This window comes from Dendrobates tinctorius, unplaced genomic scaffold, assembly GCF_039654945.1.
Source record: "Dendrobates tinctorius isolate UK_male_01 unplaced genomic scaffold, ASM3965494v1 ptg000060l, whole genome shotgun sequence".
NCBI classification, from domain to species: domain Eukaryota; kingdom Metazoa; phylum Chordata; class Amphibia; order Anura; family Dendrobatidae; genus Dendrobates; species Dendrobates tinctorius.
The window spans coordinates 82,405,487-82,428,113 of NW_027361728.1; the positions used below are offsets into that span (position 1 = coordinate 82,405,487).

A 22,627-nucleotide genomic window follows, 5' to 3' on the forward strand; every position below is an offset into this window, starting at 1 on the left:
CCCATCATGCTCACTGTGAGTTTAGGAGTGTAAATACGTATGTCCCCCCAAAAATTGAGAAAAGTATTCAAGGAGTGATACATTTATTGGCTAACCAGAGAAATTATATTTGCTTGCAAATATAATTTCTCTGGTTAGCCAATGAAGGTATCACTCCCTTCAATACTGTTCTCAATTTTTTGGGGGACATAAGGATTTACATCTATTTTTCTGGCTAACACGGTACCACAATATTATTTTGTATTGTATATCGTGAGTTTAGGAGTGTAACAGCCCTTAGTCACAGACAGCCTTTCCTGAGTGAGTGATCATAAAATGCAGGGCTGTGGAGTCGGAGTCGTGGAGTCGGAGTTAGTTTTGGTTGGAGTCGGAGTCGGTAGAAATGTACCGACTCCAGCTTTAAAAAAAATGTATTAATATTTCATAATTGAACTTTCATATGAATTTTATAAATGTTACTCAAATATATATGTTCTATCAAACTATGAACAACAGTGATAAGCAGTTCTGCTGGAGATAGAGACATTTCTTACTTCTTGTGTGTCACTGTTCTCCACTGCCCTTATCTAATCTTATACTTGGTTAACCTCATGCTGCCCCAACTCCCCTACTTACAATGTATGAAACTGAAAGTGAAAATGTGTTGCAAATTCTTAGTAGTAAAGCTCCTCCTCTAGACTAGATCATACTAGGTGTGCGTCTTCCAAGCATCTCACAGCTGCCTGCTACTCAGAAGAGGAAGACTGTAAGAAGTATTATCCTTTCAACAAACTTTGCATCAGTTAACTGTGAGTACATGAGGAATAATAACAGTATTACTGACCACTATATCAGTTGTACGACCTGGCAATAATTTTGTACAATTGTTTTTAGGAAAAACAATTGTCATTTGGATTGTGAATGCAGAATTAAAAACCTGAGAATGTCAAAGAAGCATCACATTAAATCAGTTGTATTTGAACATTTCACCATCACTCTAGATAGAAAACAATATGTCTGTCAGTGTATGACAAATGATCCAGACGAAAACAAATGCTGTGAAGCCAAGATGAGTGCATATTCAGGCAAAGATAAAAATGCTCCTACCAGAGCTTCTAATCTAAAGAGACATTTACAGCGCTTTCATCCAGAAGTACTGAAAGCAGTGGATGAGAAAGACTGCATCCAAACCAATGAACAAGTGCCCAGCTCTTCCAGCCAAACAAAGGAGCAGAGAACTTTGCAGCCATCAGTTGCAAGATATTTTGTCAGTGACAAAGTTACTGTGACAATGACAGTAGATACATTTAAAAAACAGATCATAGAGCTTGTTGTAAAGGATAGTGTGCCTATTTCATTATTTTCACGACCAGCTTTTATGTGTCTGAATGGGGAAATGGCCCGCAAGCTTGGTGTTTCTCTGGAGAGAGAGAGAGTATTAGAAAATTAGTAATCGAAGAAGCTTTTAAAACAAAAGGAAGAACTTAAAAAAACTCTCAAGGGACGCTTTCTGTTTCTTAAAATGGATGCCTGCACACGTCACAGAGTGATCTATTTTGCCATCAATGTCCGCTTTGTTTGTGACAAAAATGAAATAGTTACCAAGACATTGGCAGTAAAAGACACCAAAGCTCATCACACCAGTGAGTTTCTCCAGGTCTTGGTGGAAAAGGTTCTGCAAGACTATGAACTTAAAAAAGAGCAAGTTCTTTCTGTCGTAACTGACAATGCTTCAAATATGATAAGTACTATTAAGCTAATGAATGAGAGTAATGATGGTGACCAGCAGCTAGAAGAACATTCTGGGTCCACAGACACAGAAATGTTTGAAACAGAGGAACACAGTATTGTAACTGAGGAGCAAACTGAAGTTGCTTCAGATGAACAGCAACATGATAGTTTAGATGATCTTGTTGAAACTGTGTCAATATGTTCTTTCATTCATCACATGCGCTGTGTTGTGCATACGCTACAGCTGGCTATAAGAGACAGTCTGTAAGAAGGACATGCTGCTGCACTGATTGGCAAGGTGAGAAAATTGGCTACTGTTGTCAGAACCCCTAAAGTTGACTCAATTTTGAAGAGACGTGCTGGAAAAGGGGCAATTATTGATCAAGCCACACGATGGGGCAGTACTTACTTAATGATTCAGCGCTTGGTTGAACTGAAAACCTTTCTTGTAGACATGGCTAACCCGCAACTGACGCTAAATGAAAGTCAGTGGAATCAGGTGACTGAGCTGGAAAAATTGCTAGAGCACCCATTTACAGTGACTAAAAAATTACAAGCAGAGGACTTAACTCCAGGTATTTTCTTAAAGGAGTGGAAGAACCTGATGTTTCGCCTGTCCCAAAGAGGAGGGTTAATTGCAAGTGGCATTGCTACATCAATGAAGCGGAGAGAGGAGCTACTATTACAAAATAACATTCTTTTGGCAGCTGTTTATGTAGACCCAATGCATTGGATTCTTCTAGATGATTAACAGCTAAGTAAAGGAAAAGAAGCTCTGTTTGAAATAGCAGTAAGGATGAAAGGGTTGCAGAACAGTCAGGAGGAACAAGAATTTGGTCATCCTGCCACATCTTCACCCTCATCATCAACTGATGAAGAATTTAATTTCGAAAAATATTTGGATCACAAGGACCGTGCAAAGCGTTCCCGCATTGAAGAAGAGTCATCCCCATCAAGGAACACAGCCAGTACATTTCAGCAGAATTTTTCATGTGCACTAAAAGAAATTGAGAAATTTGACCGTTCATCAAAAATAACAGTGCAACAAGCGATTCCTCTGTATCCTGACATTGTCAGAGATGTTGCCAGAGTGGTTACTGCTTTGCCACCAACACAAGTTAGTGTAGAGAGGTTGTTCTCTGCTCTCAAAATAATTAGATCACATTTGAGGGCATCCATGAAGGAGGATCTGACAGAGGCAATACTTTTTCTGAGGACAAATTTATAGATTTCTTCTTATTAACTGCATAAAAGTGTTTATTGCATATTTACTTACAGTTTAGAAAAGTTTATAAAAGTTATTTGCTATATTCTAATTGTATTCTAATAAATGTAGTTTTTGCTCTAAGTGGTCTGATTAGTTATATGATGGTGAGAAACTGAATAAGCACGATGTTAAATATTTTACAACAGTAAATTTGTTGTTATGAATTGGCCATTTATGAAGGAGTCGGAGTCGGAGCCTGATAAAATCCAGGAGTCGGAGTCGCAACTGTGGCTTACCGACTCCACAGCCCTGATAAAATGAGCAGATGAACAGAGTGGGTCCCGCTAAGGGATCATGTTTTCAGGATTTCCTTAGTATTGCTCAGGTGATAATTGCTTCACCTGTGCAATACAAAGGAAATCCTGAACACATGATCTCTTGGTGGGCCTTGAGGACTGGAGTTGGGAAACCCTGCCCTAAGGTAACAAGGTCACAGTGAAAAGTCAATTAATTAGTTTCCAAGTTATGAGAACTTCTCTCATAGGTTCAGCCTAAATAAAAGGGATTTTCCACTAATAAAAAAGTAGTCACCAAATTATTGCATATTAGTAGAAAAAAAAAAAAAATACAAATACAGAACGTACTCATCCTCTTTAGGTTCAGCACTGGCTCACCGTAACGGCTCCAATCTCTGTGTATTGGCTGCAGAGGTGTCATCACATAGACAGTGCACACCGCCGCTGCAGCCAATCTCTCTCAGTGATATAGACAGGACAAGCTTCTGAGCTCAGCGATAGTGCTCACAGCTACAGACAATCTTTATTTTTTTACAAGGATTCGATTGTTGCAATATATTGCATTACTTACACTGTACTGGACCATAAACCAGAGCTGCATTTATAATTCTGCACCCTTCATATCAGAACATTTTCCAGCTTTTCAGGATTTGCATCATAGTAAGCATATTCTAAACCCCAGAAATTGCATATTAATCTAAAGTAGTATAAAAAGCTGAGTTGTTAGGGAAGTGTCTAAGGACAAGCTACTTAATGATGTTTGATAGCAACCCTCAGAACTGTGAAGGAAACTTTGGACTACAATATCGGCTATAACTCAACATTGGTGAAAGATAAGCAATGTAATGTACATAGGTTGCATCTATTAATAGAAGAGAAAATTGTATTCAAAAGGTGAAATTACGCTTCGGACTTTCCATTAACTGTTGATAAAGCTGGCAGCATTGCAAGCAAAGACATTCAAGATTCCCGAGAATAATCTGATGGAATAAGCATTAATAGGAAGAGAAGTCTCTATTATCAATACAAATACCTGCTCACCTGCAAAAAACCCAAGTGCTCTTGAATTTCTTGCTTTTTTTCCATGATAAATGACTCAAAGTGCATGACAGCCCTGGTATAAGCTTTAGAGCGAAACGAAGCCACAGCCAGAGTATCCTGCGGTATAAGCTCTAGAAATCTGGTCACATTTTGATACTCTCCGTACTCTTCGTGAAATGCTGCTAATGGGATAGTAAAATCAAACAATTTTCAAACGAGCACAAAAAATCAAAAGTTACATAAAGTAAATCTTTTTTTTAACAATTTGAGAGAGAAATGATAAAGAACAAAGAAAAAACCTAGGCATAAAAATAAAATTTATCTCCTAAATCACTCAGAACAATTTTTCAGTTTGGAATGGAATATTGCTATTATGCAAGTTTCACAACCTTGCTCTGAGCGGGCCTACATAGAGTATCTGGAAATACTGACTATGTCAAATCTGAACCGCATCACTGCTATGTAGACTATACTTGTAAGGATGAAATACACTACATAAACAAAAGTATTGAGACACAGCTCTTAATCAGTGAATTTAGGCCTTCCATTTATAGTTTTAAGGCTGAAGTTATACAAAAGTCAATTGAATTTAGCCTATAACCTAACATGCTGACCAGAGGAAGTCAAAAAGGAGATTTCTGTGTACTCACCGTAAAATCTCTTTCCCTTAGCCTCTAATTGGGGGACACAGAACCATGGGTGTTATGTTGCTGTCCACTAGGAGGCGACACTATGCATAATCTGAAAAAGATTAACTATGGCTCCTCCTCTGCAGTATACACCCCAGGACGGCGTCAGCCTTCTCCAGTTTTGTGCAAAAGCATTAGGAGGAACATAACAGAAACAACATAACCATGCCTGTAAGAAGGCCACTATGTACGAGCTCAAAGAACAATATGAGAACTCAACCATAACAACGGCCCGTAAGGGCAACAGGGTGGGAGCTGTGTCCCTCAATTAGAGGCTAAGAGAAAGAGATTTTACGGTGAGTACACAAAAATCTCCTTTACTCTGTCGCCTCATTGGGGGACACAGAACCATGGGACGTCCCAAAGCAGTCCATGGGTGGGAAGCAATGGATGAATATTGTGCTGACAGGTCCCTAAACTTGGGGCACCGCCACCTGCAGAACCGTCTACCCAGGCTCGCGTCCGCTGAGGACTGGGTATGAACTCTGTAGTGTTACGTAAACGTGTGTAGGCTAGTCCAAGTGGCCGCCTTACACATCTATTGTGCCGAAGCCTGGTGCCGAATAGCCCAGGAGGCCCCTACCGCCCGCATAGAGTGTGCCGTGATACCGGCCGGAAGAGGAGAATTGTTAAGGCGGTAAGCCTCTTGTATGGTGGACTTGATCCACCTGGCAAGGGTAGCTTTGGAAGCCGGCAGACCCTTGCGAACGCCTTCCGGAAGAAGGAAAAGGGAATCAGACTTCCGGAAGGGCGCAGTCCCAGACACGTATATACGCAATGCCCTGACGAGGTCAAGGGTATGCAGAGCTTTCTCCACTCTATGAACCGGAAACGGGCAAAGGGATGGCAGTGAAATTTCCTCATTGAGGTGGAAGTTGGGCACAACCTTCGGAAGGAAGGATGGGACTATACGGAGAACCACCTTGTCCTGGTGAAAGGCTAGGAAGGGCCATCTACAGGAGAGTGCTGACAATTCAGACACCCTGCGTAGCGAGGTGATTGCCACCAAAAAAACCCACCTTCTGTGATAGAATGCGGAGTGGGACTTCCTTAAGGGGTTCGAAAGGTGGTGCCTGCAATGAAGTCAGGACAAGGTTGAGGTCCCACGTTTCCAGTGGACGTTTGTAGGGGGGTACTAATCGGGAAACTCCTTGGAGAAAAGTCCTTACTTGCGGCTTGTTAGCAATGCGCCTCTGGAAAAGCACTGAGAGCGCTGACACCTGGCTCTTAAGCGAGCCTAGGGATAGCCTGGCGTCCAGGCCCGATTGAAGAAAACCAAGTAAAGTACCTTTGGGAGGGAATAAAGGGAGTGGAATCTGGCCGTGAGATTCGCACTAGGTAAAGAAAGCTCTCCAGTACGGTAATAAATATTGGCGGAGGCTGGCTTCCGTGCCCTGATCATGGTCTTAATGACGTCCGGTGAGAGCCCTGCCTGGGTTAGAACCCAGGTCTCAAGGGCCACGCCGTCAAATTGAGAGCCCCTGAGTTCTGGTGGTAGAACGGGCCTTGTGACAGAAGATCGGGATGGTCGGGGAGACGCCAGGGGGCGTCTGCTGTAAGTTGTACGATATCGGCGTACCAAGTACGTCTGGGCCAGTCTGGCGTGATCAGGATGGTTGGAACTCCCTCTTATTTGATCTTCCTCACGACTCTGAAGATCACAGGGAGGGGTGGAAAAATGTACAGAAGCTGGAACTGGGTCCAGTCCTGAACCAGGGCATCTGCTCCCAGCGACCGCGGATCGCGTGTCCTGGCCATGAAGTTGGAGACCTTGGCATTGAGATGGGATGCCATTAGGTCCACGTCCGGGGTCCCCCAGCGACTGCAGATCTGGTGAAAAATTTCGGGATGGAGAGACCACTCCCCTGAGTCCATTCCTTGTCTGCTGAGGAAGTCGGCTTCCCAGTTGTCCACACCCGGAATGTGGACCGCAGAGAGTACCGACCTTGTGTCTTCCGCCCAGTGGAGGATATGTGCCACTTCCCTCATCACCTGGGTACTGCGGGTTCCGCCTTGGTGATTCACATATGCCACTGCCGTGGCATTGTCCGACTGTATTCTGATATGAAAGGCTGCCAGCAAGTGATGAAAGGCTCTCAGTGCCAGAAGATGGCCCGAATCTCCAGGACGTTGATGGACATGGTCGCTTCCAGTGTTGACCACTTGCCTTGTGCCCTGTGATGTAGGTGCACCGCACCCCAACCTGTCAGGCTTGCGTCGGTGGTCAGAACCTTCCATTGACCTGAGAGAAAGGATTTTCCCCTTGCAAGCGAGGTTGGCTTGAGCCACCAGTGCAGGGACCTTCTGGTTTTCGATGTTAGCCGGAACTCCCTGTCGAGGGAGAAAGGATTCCTGTCCCAGGACTTGAGGATGGCTAGTTGAAGGGGTCTGAGGTGAAACTGGGCAAATGGTACCGCCTCCATTGCTGTTGCCATCCTGCCGAGGACTCTCATGGCAAACCGGAGAGATCGGTGGGTATTGCGGAGGAGTATGCGAACTCCCAGACGGAGAGCCAGTGCCTTGTCCCTGGGAAGGAGCACCAGACCCCTGGAGGTGTCGAATAGCATCCCCAGGAATGTCAGAGACTGACTCGGGGTAGTCGATGACTTTTGCATCTTGACTAACCAGCCCAGGTGACTCAGAGTGTTGATTGTGATTGAAACGCTGACCTCACAGTCCTTGAAGGTGGGAGCCTTGATAAGAAGGTCGCCCAGGTATGGAACGACTACTATGCCTCTGGAGTGTAGAATGTCCATGGTGGCTGCCATGATTTTTGTAAACGTCCTGGGAGCCGTGGCGAGTCCGAACGGGAGAGCCACGAACTGGTAGTGATCCTGGTCGATAGCGAACCTGAGAAATCTCTGATGGGCGGGAGCAATCGGTATGTGCAGGTATGCATCCTGTATGTCTATGGAGGCGAGAAATTCTCCCTGCTCCATGGACGCAATGATGGACCGAAGGGACTCCATGCGGAAATGACGAACCCGTACATATTTGTTGAGTTGTTTCAGGTCCAGTATGGGCCGTACCCCGCCTCCTTTTTTGGAGACTACAAATAGATTGGAGTAGAACCCTCGGAAGCGCTCGGTTGCGGGAACCGGTACTATGGCTCCTGTTTGAAGGAGGAAGGAAACCGCGTGGCGGAAAGCACGAGCCTTGTCTGGTGGCTTTGGGGGAACAGAGAGGAAGAACCGGTTCGGTGGGCTGGAAGTTAACTCAATCTTGTATCCGGAAGACACTATTTCCCTGACCCACCTGTCTTCTGTAATAGGCAGCCAGACTTGCTGAAAGAGTAAAAGTCGTCCGCCTACGGGTGGGGTGTCTTCCGGAGTTCGTGAGTCATGATGAGGAGAAAGTCTGAGGTTTTCCTCCTTTGGGCTTTGCCTGGCCTGCTTTCGGCTGCCAGGTCCTTTCCGGCCTCTGCGCCGCCCGTGGGTTGTCCCTGCTTGGAGAGCAGTTACGATTTTGTGCTGGACGCGAGACGGAGCAGCCTGAAGAATTCCGAAAGGATCGGAATCGTGTTTGGTTACGCCATTTGAACGTGCGTTTAGGTTTTAGTTGAGGGAGAGAGGTACTCTTCCCCCCCAGTGGCATTGGATATCATTGTGTCCAACTTTTCACCGAAAAGTCGCCCACGAGGTACGGGAGGTATGTGAGGGACTTTTTCGAGGCCGTGTCCGCTTTCCATTCCCGTAGCCAAAGGATACGCCAAATTGTGATGGCGTTTGATGCTATTCCCGCTACACCTCTTGCGGAATCCAGAGCTGCATGAAGCATGTAATCTGCTACCACTGCCATTTGAACCGCTTGGTCCGACAGCTCAGAGGCCATCCTGCAAATTTTTGGCCCAAGCCAGAATGGCTTTGGCCGAGAGACTGAAGCGAACGCGGGAGCCAGGGAGGCCCCTGCCGCTTCGAAAATTGAACGAGCCATGCGTTCTACCTGCCGGTCTGTTGTGTCTCTAAGGGTTGAGCTATCTGGAAGTGACAGGAGGGTCTGTGCTGCTAGCCTAGAGACTGGACGGCTCACTTCGGGCAGATCTGTCCACTCTTTGGTGTCCTTCTGTGGGAAAGGGTACCTTGCCTCCAAATATTTGCGATTGGTGAATTTCTTCTCGGGCTGCGAAAACTGCTTAGTAAGTATCGCCTGAAATTCCGGGTGATTATAGAAAACCTTAGGCGGTTTCAGAGCACCTTCAAAGCAAATCTGGTGTTCTGGGGCTTCCGGGGGTGGATCAGAAATGTCCAGCACCCGATGGATGGAAGAGATAATGTCCTCAACTGCGCTGCATTGCTAGGGGTACCGGGGACCAGAGACCTCTCCGTTTCGTTGTCTGAGTCGGAGTCACAGATGCCTTCCGAATCCTGCGTATCGCTGAGGCGTTCCCTGGTGGGTGAACTGGGGCGGAGGTCTCCTGTGGTCGGGGATCGCTGTGGAGATCTGCGTTATCTGTCCCTAGTACTGGATGGTCTAGGTGACCTGGAATTACGGTGTCTCTCCCTAGAGGGGGATGACCGTGTGGTATGGGATGACGCAGATGAACGCGACCTGTGGGTCTGCTTACGTCTGGGAGAGCCAGAAACGGCCTGTCCCTGAGTGGAGCTGTCCCTTTGCTTGGTAACGCTCATAGCCAAGACATGTCCCTGCAGAGCCTGGAGTAATGTGGAGGTCAGGTTATCTATGGACTGCGTCATAGACTGCGACATTTGAGTAGCCCATTCCGGCGTGGTAGCAGACGCTGAAGCATTGGTAGGAGCCTCTTGGGGTTCTGACCCAGTATTTTGGATACAATCCCGGCAGTGCGGGTACGTGCTGCCACTGGGAGAGTGGTTTTACAGGCTGTGCAGAATGCATAAAAGCAGTCCTGCCTGGTGCTCTTGTACCTTGAGCCCGGCATAGTGCACCAAGTGCAGAAGGGCTGGCTATGCAGAGGAAACCTATATGGGAGCCTTATAGGGAATATGGATTCACAGCCGAGTAAGAAAACCCAGCTGTGATCTTACCCCACCAGTGTGCCCCTAGGTCCAGCGCCGTAGATTCACATTCCTGTGCCCCCCGGAGACTGGCTGACGTGCTGCTGATGTCACAATGCATTCTCCTGCAGCAATTCTGACCCAGAAATGGCCGCTGAGAGGACGAGGAGGAAGAGGAAGGGGGGCGGAGAGCTGAAAAGGGCGCGCAGAGCTATGTAAAAACGCGCCCTTTCTGTCTCGATCCACCTCTTCTATGACACTGTAAGGTGTCATATTTGTCATCCGGGGGGCGGGCCGGGGGGCGGCGGCTTCAGCTAGGCCAAAGCCGCGGTCTAAATTTGAAGTCTGATGCCCAGAAGGGCTCCAGGCCGGTGCAGATGTCCGGGAGGGGGTCGGATCTGAACCAGACCCCCCCCCCCCCGGATCTAAAGGCAGGATAGCGGTGGGTCTAGTAACAGGAGCGGGGCCCTGTGAGGGGTCCCCCTGAAGCGCTATGGAGCTGGCGCTGCCACAGAGACAGGGGCACAGGAGCCCTGTGTCTGTGTGTGCTATGCCTGCGTGCACTCTCCCCCGTCCCCTACAAGAGCCCGCAGCTGGGCTGGAGGTCCCTGGCTTTAGAGTCGCAGAATGCTGCCTTGTACAGGCCCTACCTGAGGGGTCTCAACCTAATGCCCCCAGAGGGGGATTAGGGAGGGTGCTGCTGTCACCATCAGGGGGCTTCATCCTTGCCTCGACCTCAACCCAGAACCCAAGGGAATTGGGGAAGGAGGGGGGTTTCGACTTCGAACCAGTACCCGAGGGACTGGGGAAGGAGCGACATGGGGAATAGCCACCTCAACCGGACACCCTATAATAGGGGTCGAGGAAGGAGCCATGCCAGGGGTCTCGCAGGAGACCCACTTTTCTTCATCTGTAGTCCGTCAGTAAAAAAACGGAAAAAAATAAAAAAGGGAAAAAATCTTTAGGTGTGCCTCCTATGCGACACTAGGCAAAAACTGGAGAAGGCTGACGCCGTCCAGGGATGTATACTGCAGAGGAGGAGCCATAGTTAATCTTTGTCAGATTATGCATAGTGTCGCCTCCTAGTGGACAGCAGCATAACACCCATGGTTCTGTGTCCCCCAATGAGGCGACAGAGTAATTCCCATGAAGCAGATGTTAATTGACACATACTAGGGGAAAAATTTCTCCTGACTCCACATACTACAATCAAGACTAGTTCCTTGGATCAACATCCCAACACAGGATTTAGCACCTATAACCTGTAATATAATATTTATCAAGAAAATCATCCAGGCCCGTCTTGTACTTTTGTAGTGAGTTCAGTGCCATTACCACAGGTCTATAAACTCCAGCCCCTCGCCATGCTGTCTGCTTTTACTAATATTTGGGACAGAATGGCTCTTTCTAAAGAGCTCACTGATAACAGCGAGGTCCTGTAATAAGCAGACCCACTAACAGCTAAATACCTTAAAAAAAAAAAGAGCAAATGGGTTGTTCTGCGCTGCCATAAAAAAATGGAAGATGCCAATCCAGTGGTATGCAATTTACTCCTCAGAGAGTTTCAAACTGTATAACTACTTCATCAGAACAATCAAGAGCGTGTCTGTCATGATGAAGCTGTATACTTTGAAACGCGTTGACGAATAAACCCCATGCTACTGGACTGGCATCTTCCATTCTTTCACGGCAGTGCAGACCAACCCATTTGCTCTTTCTTTTTAGGATCTAACCGAAAACATTCTTTGATTGATTGAAGGAGAACTCAGGCAAAACTGGGGCCAGTCCCTTACTCCATTTTTGTAGGAGGTTCTTGTCAAGCTAGTTTTTATGTAGTGTAGATTCAAGGCAAGTTGCAACGAAAACCAAGGAAGGCTGTTCAGAAATAAAAGGGCACTGTACTTAACCGAGCCCTTCTGTCTCATTGTTGGTGGGGGTCTCAGACTTAACCAATCAGAAATTCTAACATGTTACATAACCAAGGTTTTTTAAGCCATTACAACTTCTGCTATGCCGCAAAATACTTTTGTTCCATCTACCAAAAAAACAAAAAATACTTCCCAGCTCTCATGGTAAGCATTTGGCTATTCTTTCCTTACTGTACAATTACGTATGTGCGCTGTTGCAAGGTTATTGAAAAATTGCACCATACTATAGAGGATGAATAATCATCCTGTTCTCAGCATCTATATTTTTTTCTTACACCACAATGTAGTAATAATTTGGTAAAGGCCCTACAAATATAACTAACCCTTTATTTCTCCACGACCAGCACTTTTGACGTTGCTTTTCTCAGCATGAATTGCTTGAAGTTTCTCCCTTGCCCACTGAGTAAGATGATCGAGCATTGAGAAGACGGTTTGGGTACTGAGCTGGCTAAGATCAGAGGCATTGTCTTGTAGACGTCGAACCCTTGGATCATCGTGCTTTAAAACTGCCGTTATTTCAGCATGAACCTAAGACGAATGGGTGAATTATTACATTCATATATGGATCAAATTATATCTTATATTCGTGCACACCTGACCACTTCCTTTCAACATTGTTTTTGTTTTCGGCATGGATATAAAAAAGTAAGGAACGAGGGACGCCGATGGGTTGCCATGACAGCTGGAGGTCTGCTGAAGTCCTCCATTCTTGTCATGTCGATTGTCCTGTGAAAGTCAGCCTGTAGATGGCGTTCATAGGAGATTGTGATTTTTACTATACATACAGTGGGGAAAAAAAGTATTTAGTCAGTCAGCAATAGTGCAAGTTCCACCACTTAAAAAGATGAGAGGCGTCTGTAATTTACATCATAGGTAGACCTCAACTATGGGAGACAAACTGAGAAAAAAAAATCCAGAAAATCACATTGTCTGTTTTTTTTTCATTTTATTTGCATATTATGGTGGAAAATAAGTATTTGGTCAGAAACAAGCAATCAAGATTTCTGGCTCTCACAGACCTGTAACTTCTTCTTTAAGAGTCTCCTCTTTCCTCCACTCATTACTTGTAGTAATGGCACCTGTTTAAACTTGTTATCAGTATAAAAAGACACCTGTGCACACCCTCAAACAGTCTGACTCCAAACTCCACTATGGTGAAGACCAAAGAGCTGTCAAAGAACACCAGAAACAAAATTGTAACCCTGCACCAGGCTGGGAAGACTGAATCTGCAATAGCCAACCAGCTTGGAGTGAAGAAATCAACTGTGGGAGCAATAATTAGAAAATGGAAGACATACAAGACCACTGATAATCTCCCTCGATCTGGTGCTCCACGCAAAATCCCACCCCGTGGGGTCAGAATGATCACAAGAACGGTGAACAAAAATCCCAGAACCACGCGGGGGGACCCAGTGAATGAACTGCAGAGAGCTGGGACCAATGTAACAAGGCCTACCATAAGTAACACACTACGCCACCATGGACTCAGATCCTGCAGTGCCAGACATGTCCCACTGCTTAAGCCTGTACATGTCCGGGCCCGTCTGAAGTTTGCTAGAGAGCATTTGGATGATCCAGAGGAGTTTTGGGAGAATGTCCTATGGTCTGATGAAACCAAACTGGAACTGTTTGGTAGAAACACAACTTGTCGTGTTTGGAGGAAAAAGAATACTGAGTTGCATCCATCAAACACCATACCTACTGTAAAGCATGGTGGTGGAAACATCATGCTTTGGGGCTGTTTCACTGCAAAGGGGCCAGGACGACTGATCCGGGTACATGAAAGAATGAATGGGGCCATGTATCGTGAGATTTTGAGTGCAAACCTCCTTCCATCAGCAAGGGCATTGAAGATGAAACGTGGCTGGGTCTTTCAACATGACAATGATCCAAAGCACACCGCCAGGGCAACGAAGGAGTGGCTTCATAAGAAGCATTTCAAGGTCCTGGAGTGGCCTAGCCAGTCTCCAGATCTCAACCCTATAGAAAACCTTTGGAGGGAGTTGAAAGTCCGTGTTGCCAAGCAAAAAGCCAAAAACATCACTGCTCTAGAGGATATCTGCATGGAGGAATGGGCCAACATACCAACAACAGTGTGTGGCAACCTTGTGAAGACTTACAGAAAACGTTTGACCTCTGTCATTGCCAACAAAGGATATATCACAAAGTATTGAGATGAAATTTTGTTTCTGACCAAATACTTATTTTCCACCATAATATGCAAATAAAATGAAAAAAAAACAGACAATGTGATTTTCTGGATTTTTTTTTCTCAGTTTGTCTCCCATAGTTGAGGTCTACCTATGATGTAAATTACAGACGCCTCTCATCTTTTTAAGTGGTGGAACTTGCACTATTGCTGACTGACTAAATACTTTTTTTCCCCACTGTAGCAATGATGATGCTCTGCTATGTATAGCACAATCGATCACACTATAGTAGCTTCAAGTCTCCTGAGGGAACTATTAAATACAGCAGAAACTAAAAACAAAAAAAGTTTTTAAAAATGTTAAAGTAAAATTACAAAAGTTCAAAATCACCAATTCACCATCCCTTTTGTCCCATTAAAAATAAAACCAAAATAAAAAAATACACCCATTTGATATTGCTGCGTAAAAGTTTCAATCTATCAAAATATAAAATACATTTAGCTGATCAATAAATGGCATAACGAAAAAAAACCTCAAAAGGACAGAATTACCGTACGTTTATTTGGCCACCGTGACATTGCAATAAAATACAATGTTTTTGATCCCTTCTTACTGCATCAATAAAAAAAAAGTCAGCTCAGGGCGCAAAAAATAAATCCTCACAAAGCCCCATATCCAAAGAATTGAAAGTGTTATGGGTCTCGGAAAATGGCAACACAAGCAAAGGAGTGTTTTGTTGTTTTTTTTTACAGCATTAAAATAAAGAAAAAAAAAAAAGAACTATACATGTTTGGCATTGGCATAATCATACCGACCTGGAGAATCATACTCACAGGTCATTTTTACAGTATAGTGAACATGGTAAAAAAAAAATAATAAAAAAAAAAGAAAATTGTGAAATTGTCCTTTTTTGCGATTTCAATGTCCTTGGAACTTTCTATCACTTTCCAGTGCATCACGTGATAAAATGAATGGTGTCATTCAAAAGTAGAACTCGTCCCGTAAAAAAACAAAGCCTCGTACGGCTTAGTGAATGGAAAAATAACAAAGGTATGGCTCTTGGAGAAGAGCAGGAAAAAACAAAAATGGAAACAAATAGCCCAGAGGTGAAGGGGTTAAACTGTACGATGAGAAAATCGGATAGGAGAATATGCGCTGGTGAAGACTGGTGAAGCAAAGTGTTTTAGCAGAAAACACTGCTCTTTGTAATTAAGGAGCCAGTTGTATTTCCCACTGCCCAAGGTAAAAGCATCATGAGTCTGAAGACATGTTCCCGATCCCTTACCTCTTCCTGGTCTTCTTTGCTGCATCCTAGCATAACATAGACTAGGATGTGTGGTAGGAGATAAATGGTGACTTTGAAATCATGCTTCATCATTATGCTACAGCAATTAAAGACCTTTCTTGCAAATTCATGCCTGACCTGTAGAACACACATAGTACAAACTTTAGCTATAGCCTAAACACACAGAACCCACTCAATATTAGTAGTTGAGTTTAGGAAATCTGAAGTATTTGAAATAATCCCCAGAAAGTGTTAAGAGTGGAGCGGTGAATCTTTGTCTGTTTAACCAAGTTGTTTCCCCCAGATATACGCAGGTCTTTCCTTTCTCGCCCGATCATCCAAGGTATACAACATCGTCACTGCAGGCAACAAAATTCGGGAGCGAGGAGGTATTATTGGGAATTTTATCTCTCCTTTCAATGTACCGTACTTTTTGGACCATAAGACGCACTTTTTTTACTTCAAATTTGGGAGGAAAGTGTGGGGTGCGTCTTATGGCCCAAATGTAACGTGGGGGAGGGGGCAGCGGCGAAATAGGATCAAAGTCGCAGGAGGCAGGAAAATTTCACCGCTGGGGAAACCATGTGGTCCTGATGCTTAAAGTGAAGGAATATTCATTAGCCGCTTCCCCGCCCACCTGTCAGCTGAGCAGTGAGCGAGGAGCAGCAAATGAATATTCCTTCACTTAAGCAGTGGACCCACATGGTTTCCTCAGCGGCTGGGGAGATTGTGTATCCGGTGTAGAATGAGACAGCAGGAGCAGGGTGCCACAGGAGAGATCGCCGCAGTCGCATACCTGACAGCCCAGCGCGGGCTGTGCTGATGCTGAGTGCTCCCATCATTATAGGACCTGTGGTGAGGTAATGAAGAGGGCAGGCTGGAGAATCACATGACAGCACAGAGCCCTCCCTCTTCTTTATGTCACCACAGGTCCTGCAGACACCGCACTAGAAACAATGTAGCTCCTTCTTATAGGACATGTAGTGAGGTAATAAGAGGGAGGGCTCTGTGCGGTCATGTGATGCTCCAGCCCTTCATTACCTCACCACAGGGTCCTGTAAGCTATAGAGAAACTTTCGGTTTTGTAGCGTGGCTGGTTGGCTGCAGGACATGCACTGATGTGAGCATAGCCTGTTCAAGTAAGAATTAATTAAAAGTTTAGTAATTACAACACATAAAAAGCATTCTGCCACTCCTGTGGTGAACTATAACTCCCAGCATGCTATAGGATCTGCAGGACATGCTTGAGTTATAGTTCTCCCATGGGATCTTAAAGCAGCACTCCAGTGTTATTTTTCAGTACTGGAATGGTGCTTTAAATAAGCCCTCTGCTCCCATACTTATACTCACCCTCCAGCGTCTTCATATAGTACTTTACAGACACCAAACTGGTCCAGCAGCACCATCTTCTACCCGCAGCTTCCAACATAATAACATACTATTATATATAATAACACCCCATATAATAGTATGTTAAGTTAATAAATATTTTACCACATTTTTTGTTTCAAATATTTTTTTTCCCTATTTTCCACCTCTAAAACCTGAGTGTGTGTTAGGGTGTGTGCACACGTTGCGGTTTATGGTGCGGATCCGCAGTAGTTTTGGTCCTGCGGATCCGCAGCCGTTTTCCATGCGGCTTACAGTACCATGTAAACCTATGGAAAACCAAATCCGCTGTGCACATGCTGCGGAAATTTCCGCGCAGATTTGCTGTGGTTTATTTTCCGCAGCATGTCACTTCTTTTTTGCGGAATCGCAGCTGCAGGTTTCGTTCCGGGAAGAACGAACATACAAAAATCTCTCTCTCTCATCCGCACTTGCCAAACCGCAATAGAATCTGCATAAATTCCGCTGGACAAAGTATAGGAATCTGTAGGGAAAACTGCATGCGGTTTCTGCCAGGCGATGCAGATTTTTCTGCAGAAAAAATCTGCAGCGGTGTGTGCACATGCTGCGGATTCTGCTATGGATCCAGTGGATTTGGTCCTGCGAATCCGCAGCTTACAGTACCATTATAATCAATAGAAAATGAAATCCGCAGTGCACACGGTGCGGAATTTTCCTCGCGGATTTGCGGCGGTTTCAAATCCGCAGCAAGTCAATTCTTTGTGTGGATTCCACTGCGGATTGGCACCTGCTCCATGGCAGGTGTCAAACCGCAGGGGAAACCCGCAAGCTAAACTGCAGAAAATCTGCAGATAAACCGCAGGTCTTTTGACCTGCGGTTTTACCTGCGGATTTAGACAAATTCGCGTGGAAAATTCAGCAGCAGAATCCGCAGCGTGTGCACACACCCTTATAGTCCAGTGCGTCTTATAGTCCGAAAAATATGGTATGTTGAAAAAAAGCTTAAAGCGTAATCGTCATTTTAATTTTTATTTAATAAATCAATAGTACACTGAAAATAAGAAACTTTGTAATATTATCTTAATCAGAGAAATCTGCTTCCCTCTCTGTCAGGACTGATTATTCGTTCTCAAAATTCGCAATTCTCTGGTAAAATCTGTATTATATTAGTGAGATAGGAAATGACGGTTGGTGCTGATTAGATTCTATGTAGAGGGGGGAGGAGCTAGATTCAGAGCTCCTCTATAGAATCTTATCAGCACCGACTCCTATCTCACTAGTGTAATAATCTTCATTTTACCCCAGAATTGAGAATTATGAGAATGAAAGATCAGTCCTGGCAGGGAAAGAAGATTTCTCTAATGAGATATATTACAAAGTTGTTTATTTTCCTGTGCACTATTTTTTTTTTAGCAAATATTACTTAAATAGGCGATTACTCTTTAATAAAGTGGTATTGGATCCAAGAGTCATTTGAAAATATAATTAAGAAACTATATGTTTCACATTGATAGCATCAAACACCATCTTGACGCTCATGCAGTCATAAGGCTTTCTATTTAGAAATTTTGAGTCTACCAGTATTATTATGGACAACATCTTACCATTCAGAATATAATATTACCTTGGTGATCAAGTAGCCAGCCCAACATGCAGACCAGTCAGCAAAATTATTTCCCAGCCTACTGAGGTATATAGGCTTCTTTATGCTTGTCCAGTTTACTGCCTTCCTAGAACTTTTGTACCTGTTGTCAAAAAGCGAAAACAAACACATTTAATGACATTATGTGCATTAGTATAAATCTCTAGAGGACATTTAGGTGTGTAAGAAATGCAGTTGGAGAACAAGCTAAGAAATCAAAGCCTCGAAGAACCCATCCTGTCAGCTCTGCAAAAAAGATCACCTGATTGGCTATAAATGCACTGGTAGAAGACAAGCGTGGCATATCACTTACAAAGTCACCAGCTTTGCAGAACATGTGGATCATACACACCACACTAATGGTGAACAGACAAAGGGAGTTTCATGGTTAAAAAAGGTATAATTTTATTATTAATAATAATAATAATAATAATAATAATAATAAATTTTATTTCTATAGCGCCGACATATTCCGCAGCACTTTACATTTCAGAGGGGACTTGTACAGACAATAGACATTACAGCATAACAATAATCACATAGATCATAACAGATACCAAGAGGAATGAGGGTCCTGCTCGCAAGCTTACAATCTATGAGGAAAGAGGTAGACACGAAAGGTGGGTGGTAACAATTTCCCTGATTGTATGGACCAGCCATAATGTTAAGTGTGTAACAGTACAGACACAGAGGGCTAATGGATGCATAAAGCATGTGGGAACATGATGCGGGGAACCTGCTTATGGTAAAACTTTTGGCTGTGCCACATAGGGATAGATTAGGTTAATTTGTTGAGGCGGTAGGCCAGTCTGAATAAATGCATTTCAGGGCACGTTTAAAATTGTGGGGATTGGGGACTAATCGTATTGACCTGGGAAGTGCATTCCAAAGAATTGGCGCAACACGTGTACATTCTTGGAGACGGGAGTATGAGGTTCTGATTATTGAGGATGCTAACCTCAAGTCATCAGCAGAACGGAGGGCGCGGGTAGGGTGGTATACTGAAACAAGGGAGGAGATTGTAGGGTGGTGCTGAGCCATGGAGAGCTTTGTGGGTGAGTGTAATAAGTTTGTACTGGATTCTGGAGTGGATGGGTAGCCAGTCTAATGACCAGGGCTGTGGAGTCGGAGTCATGGAGTCGGAGTTAGTTTTGGTTGGAGTCGGAGTCGGTAGAAATGTACCGACTCCGACTACAGCTTTAAAAAAAATGTATTAATATTTCAGAATTGAACTTTCATATGAATATTATAAATGTTACTCAAATATATATGTTCTATCAAACTATGAACAACAGTGATAAGCAGTTCTGCTGGAGATAGAGACATTTCTTACTTCTTGTGTGTCACTGTTCTCCACTGCCCTTATCTAATCTTATACTTGGTTAACCTCATGCTGCCCCAACCCCCCTACTTACAATGTATGAAACTGAAAGTGAAAATGTGTTGCAAATTCTTAGTAGTAAAGCTCCTCCTCTAGACTAGATCATACTAGGTGTGCGTCTTCCAAGCATCTCACAGCTGCCTGCTACTCAGAAGAGGAAGACTGTAAGAAGTATTATCCTTTCAACAAACTTTGCATCAGTTAACTGTGAGTACATGAGGAATAATAACAGTATTACTGACCACTATATCAGTTGTATGACCTGGCAATAATTTTGTACAATTGTTTTTAGGAAAAACAATTGTCATTTGGATTGTGAATGCAGAATTAAAAACCTGAGAATGTCAAAGAAGCATCACATTAAATCAGCTGTATTTGAACATTTCACCATCACTCAAGATAGAAAACATTATGTCTGTCAGTGTATGACAAATGATCCAGACGAAAACAAATGCTGTGAAGCCAAGATGAGTGCATATTCAGGCAAAGATAAAAATGCTCCTACCAGAGCTTCTAATCTAAAGAGACATTTACAGCGCTTTCATCCAGAAGTACTGAAAGCAGTGGATGAGAAAGACTGCATCTAAACCAATGAACCAGTGCCCAGCTCTTCCAGCCAAAGAAAGGAGCAGAGAACTTTGCAGCCATCAGTTGCAAGATATTTTGTCAGTGACAAAGTTACTGTGACAATGACAGTAGATACATTTAAAAAACAGATCATAGAGCTTGTTGTAAAGGATAGTGTACCCATTTCATTATTTTCACGATCAGCTTTTATGTGTCTGAATGGGGAAATGGCCCGCAAGCTTGGTGTTTCTATGGAGAGAGAGAGTATTAGAAAATTAGTAATCGAAGAAGCTTTTAAACAAAAGGAAGAACTTAAAAAAACTCTCAAGGGACGCTATATGTTTCTTAAAATGGATGCCTGCACACGTCACAGAGTGAACTATTTTGCCATCAATGTCCGATTTGTTTGTGACAAAAATGAAATAGTTACCAAGACATTGGCAGTAAAAGACACCAAAGCTCATCACACCAGTGAGTTTCTCCAGGTCTTGGTGGAAAAGGTTCTGCAAGACTATGAACTTAAAAAAGAGCAAGTTCTTTCTGTCGTAACTGACAATGCTTCAAATATGATAAGTAATATTAAGCTAATGAATGAGAGTAATGATGGTGACCAGCAGCTAGAAGAACATTCAGGGTCCACAGACACAGAAATGTTTGAAATAGAGGAACACAGTATTGTAACTGAGGAGCAAACTGAAGTTGCTTCAGATGAACAGCAACATGATAGTTTAGATGATCTTGTTGAAACTGTGTCAATATGTTCTTTCATTCATCACATGCGCTGTGTTGTGCATACGCTACAGCTGGCTATAAGAGACAGTCTGCAAGAAGGACATGCTGCTGCACTGATTGGCAAGGTGAGAAAATTGGCTACTGTTGCCAGAACCCCTAAAGTTGACTCAATTTTGAAGAGACGTGCTGGAAAAGGGGCAATTATTGATCAAGCCACACGATGGGGCAGTACTTACTTAATGATTCAGCGCTTGGTTGAACTGAAAACCTTTCTTGTAAACATGGCTAACCCTCAACTGACGCTAAATGAAAGTCAGTGGAATCAGGTGACTGAGCTGGAAAAATTGCTAGAGCACCCATTTACAGTGACTAAAAAATTACAAGCAGAGGACTTAACTCCAGGTATTTTCTTAAAGGAGTGGAAGAACCTGATGTTTCGCCTGTCCCAAAGAGGAGGGTTAATTGCAAGTGGCATTGCTACATCAATGAAACGGATTGAGGAGCTACTATTACAAAATAACATTCTTTTGGCAGCTGTTTATGTAGACCCAATGCATCGGATTCTTCTAGATGATCAACAGCTAAGTAAAGGAAAAGAAGCTCTGTTTGAAATAGCAGTAAGGATGAAAGGGTTGCAAAACAGTCAGGAGGAACAAGAAGAATTTGGTCGTCCTGCCACATCTTCACCCTCATCATCAACTGATGAAGAATTTAATTTCGAAAAATATTTGGATCACAAGGACCGTGCAAAGTGTTCCCGCATAGAAGAAGAGTCATCCCCATCAAGGAACACAGCCAGTACATTTCAGCAGAATTTTTCATGTGCACTAAAAGAAATTGAGAAATTTGACCGTTCATCAAAAATAACAGTGCAACAAGCGATTCCTCTGTTTCCTGACATTGTCAGAGATGTTGCCCGAGTGGTTACTGCTTTGCCACCAACACAAGTTAGTGTATTAGTGTAGAGAGGTTGTTCTCTGCTCTCAAAATAATTAGATCAGATTTGAGGGCATCCATGAAGGAGGATCTGACAGAGGCAATACTTTTTCTGAGGACAAATTTATAGATTTCTTCTTATTAACTGCATAAAAGTGTTTATTGCGTATTTACTTACAGTTTAGAAAAGTTTATAAAAGTTATTTGCTATATTCTAATTGTATTCTAATAAATGTATTTTTTGCTCTAAGTGGTCTGATTACTTATATGATGGTGAGAAACTGAATAAGCACGATGTTTAATATTTTACAACAGTAAATTTGTTGTTATGAATTGGCCATTTATGAAGGAGTCGGAGTCGTAGCCGGAGTCGGAGCCTGATAAAATCCAGGAGTCGGAGTCGGAGTCGCAACTGTGGCTTACCGACTCCACAGCCCTGGTAATGACTGGCACAAGGTAGAGGCATCGGTGTAACGATTGTCGAGGAATTATTAATTACATATAGTATATAGTACAAAAGGGTGATAATAAGGTGCACAAGGATGGAAAAAGAGGACCAGCCTCAATAGTAAAAAGTTGGTCACACTTGTCAAACACTATGTTTGATGAGTGTGACCAACCTGTCAATCACATTCCAAGCGATGCTTCAAATCGCTTGGAATGCGCTTGAATTCCGCACGCGAAAATCGCGTGAAAAACGCTTGTTTTCGCGGAAAAACGCATGCGAATTTCATGCATTT

The 22,627-nt window shown here is 43.7% G+C and overlaps 1 protein-coding gene across 2 annotated transcripts in view; it reads right to left on the minus strand.

Annotated features, from left to right (window-relative positions):
• Positions 1 to 22,627, minus strand: part of ATR (ATR checkpoint kinase) — a 247,690-nt gene that overhangs the window by 112,871 nt on the left and 112,192 nt on the right. The window contains exons 25-28 of one of the 2 annotated variants that reach the window (XM_073579101.1): positions 18,254 to 18,374; positions 15,280 to 15,417; positions 12,168 to 12,372; positions 4,255 to 4,433 (exon numbers count right to left, since the gene is read on the minus strand). In XM_073579101.1, coding sequence (XP_073435202.1) covers positions 4,255 to 4,433; positions 12,168 to 12,372; positions 15,280 to 15,417; positions 18,254 to 18,374 — 643 coding nt within the window. Of the gene's footprint in view, positions 1 to 4,254; positions 4,437 to 12,167; positions 12,373 to 15,279; positions 15,418 to 18,253; positions 18,375 to 22,627 lie in introns of both variants that reach the window. The other variant, XM_073579100.1, reaches the window with a different exon arrangement.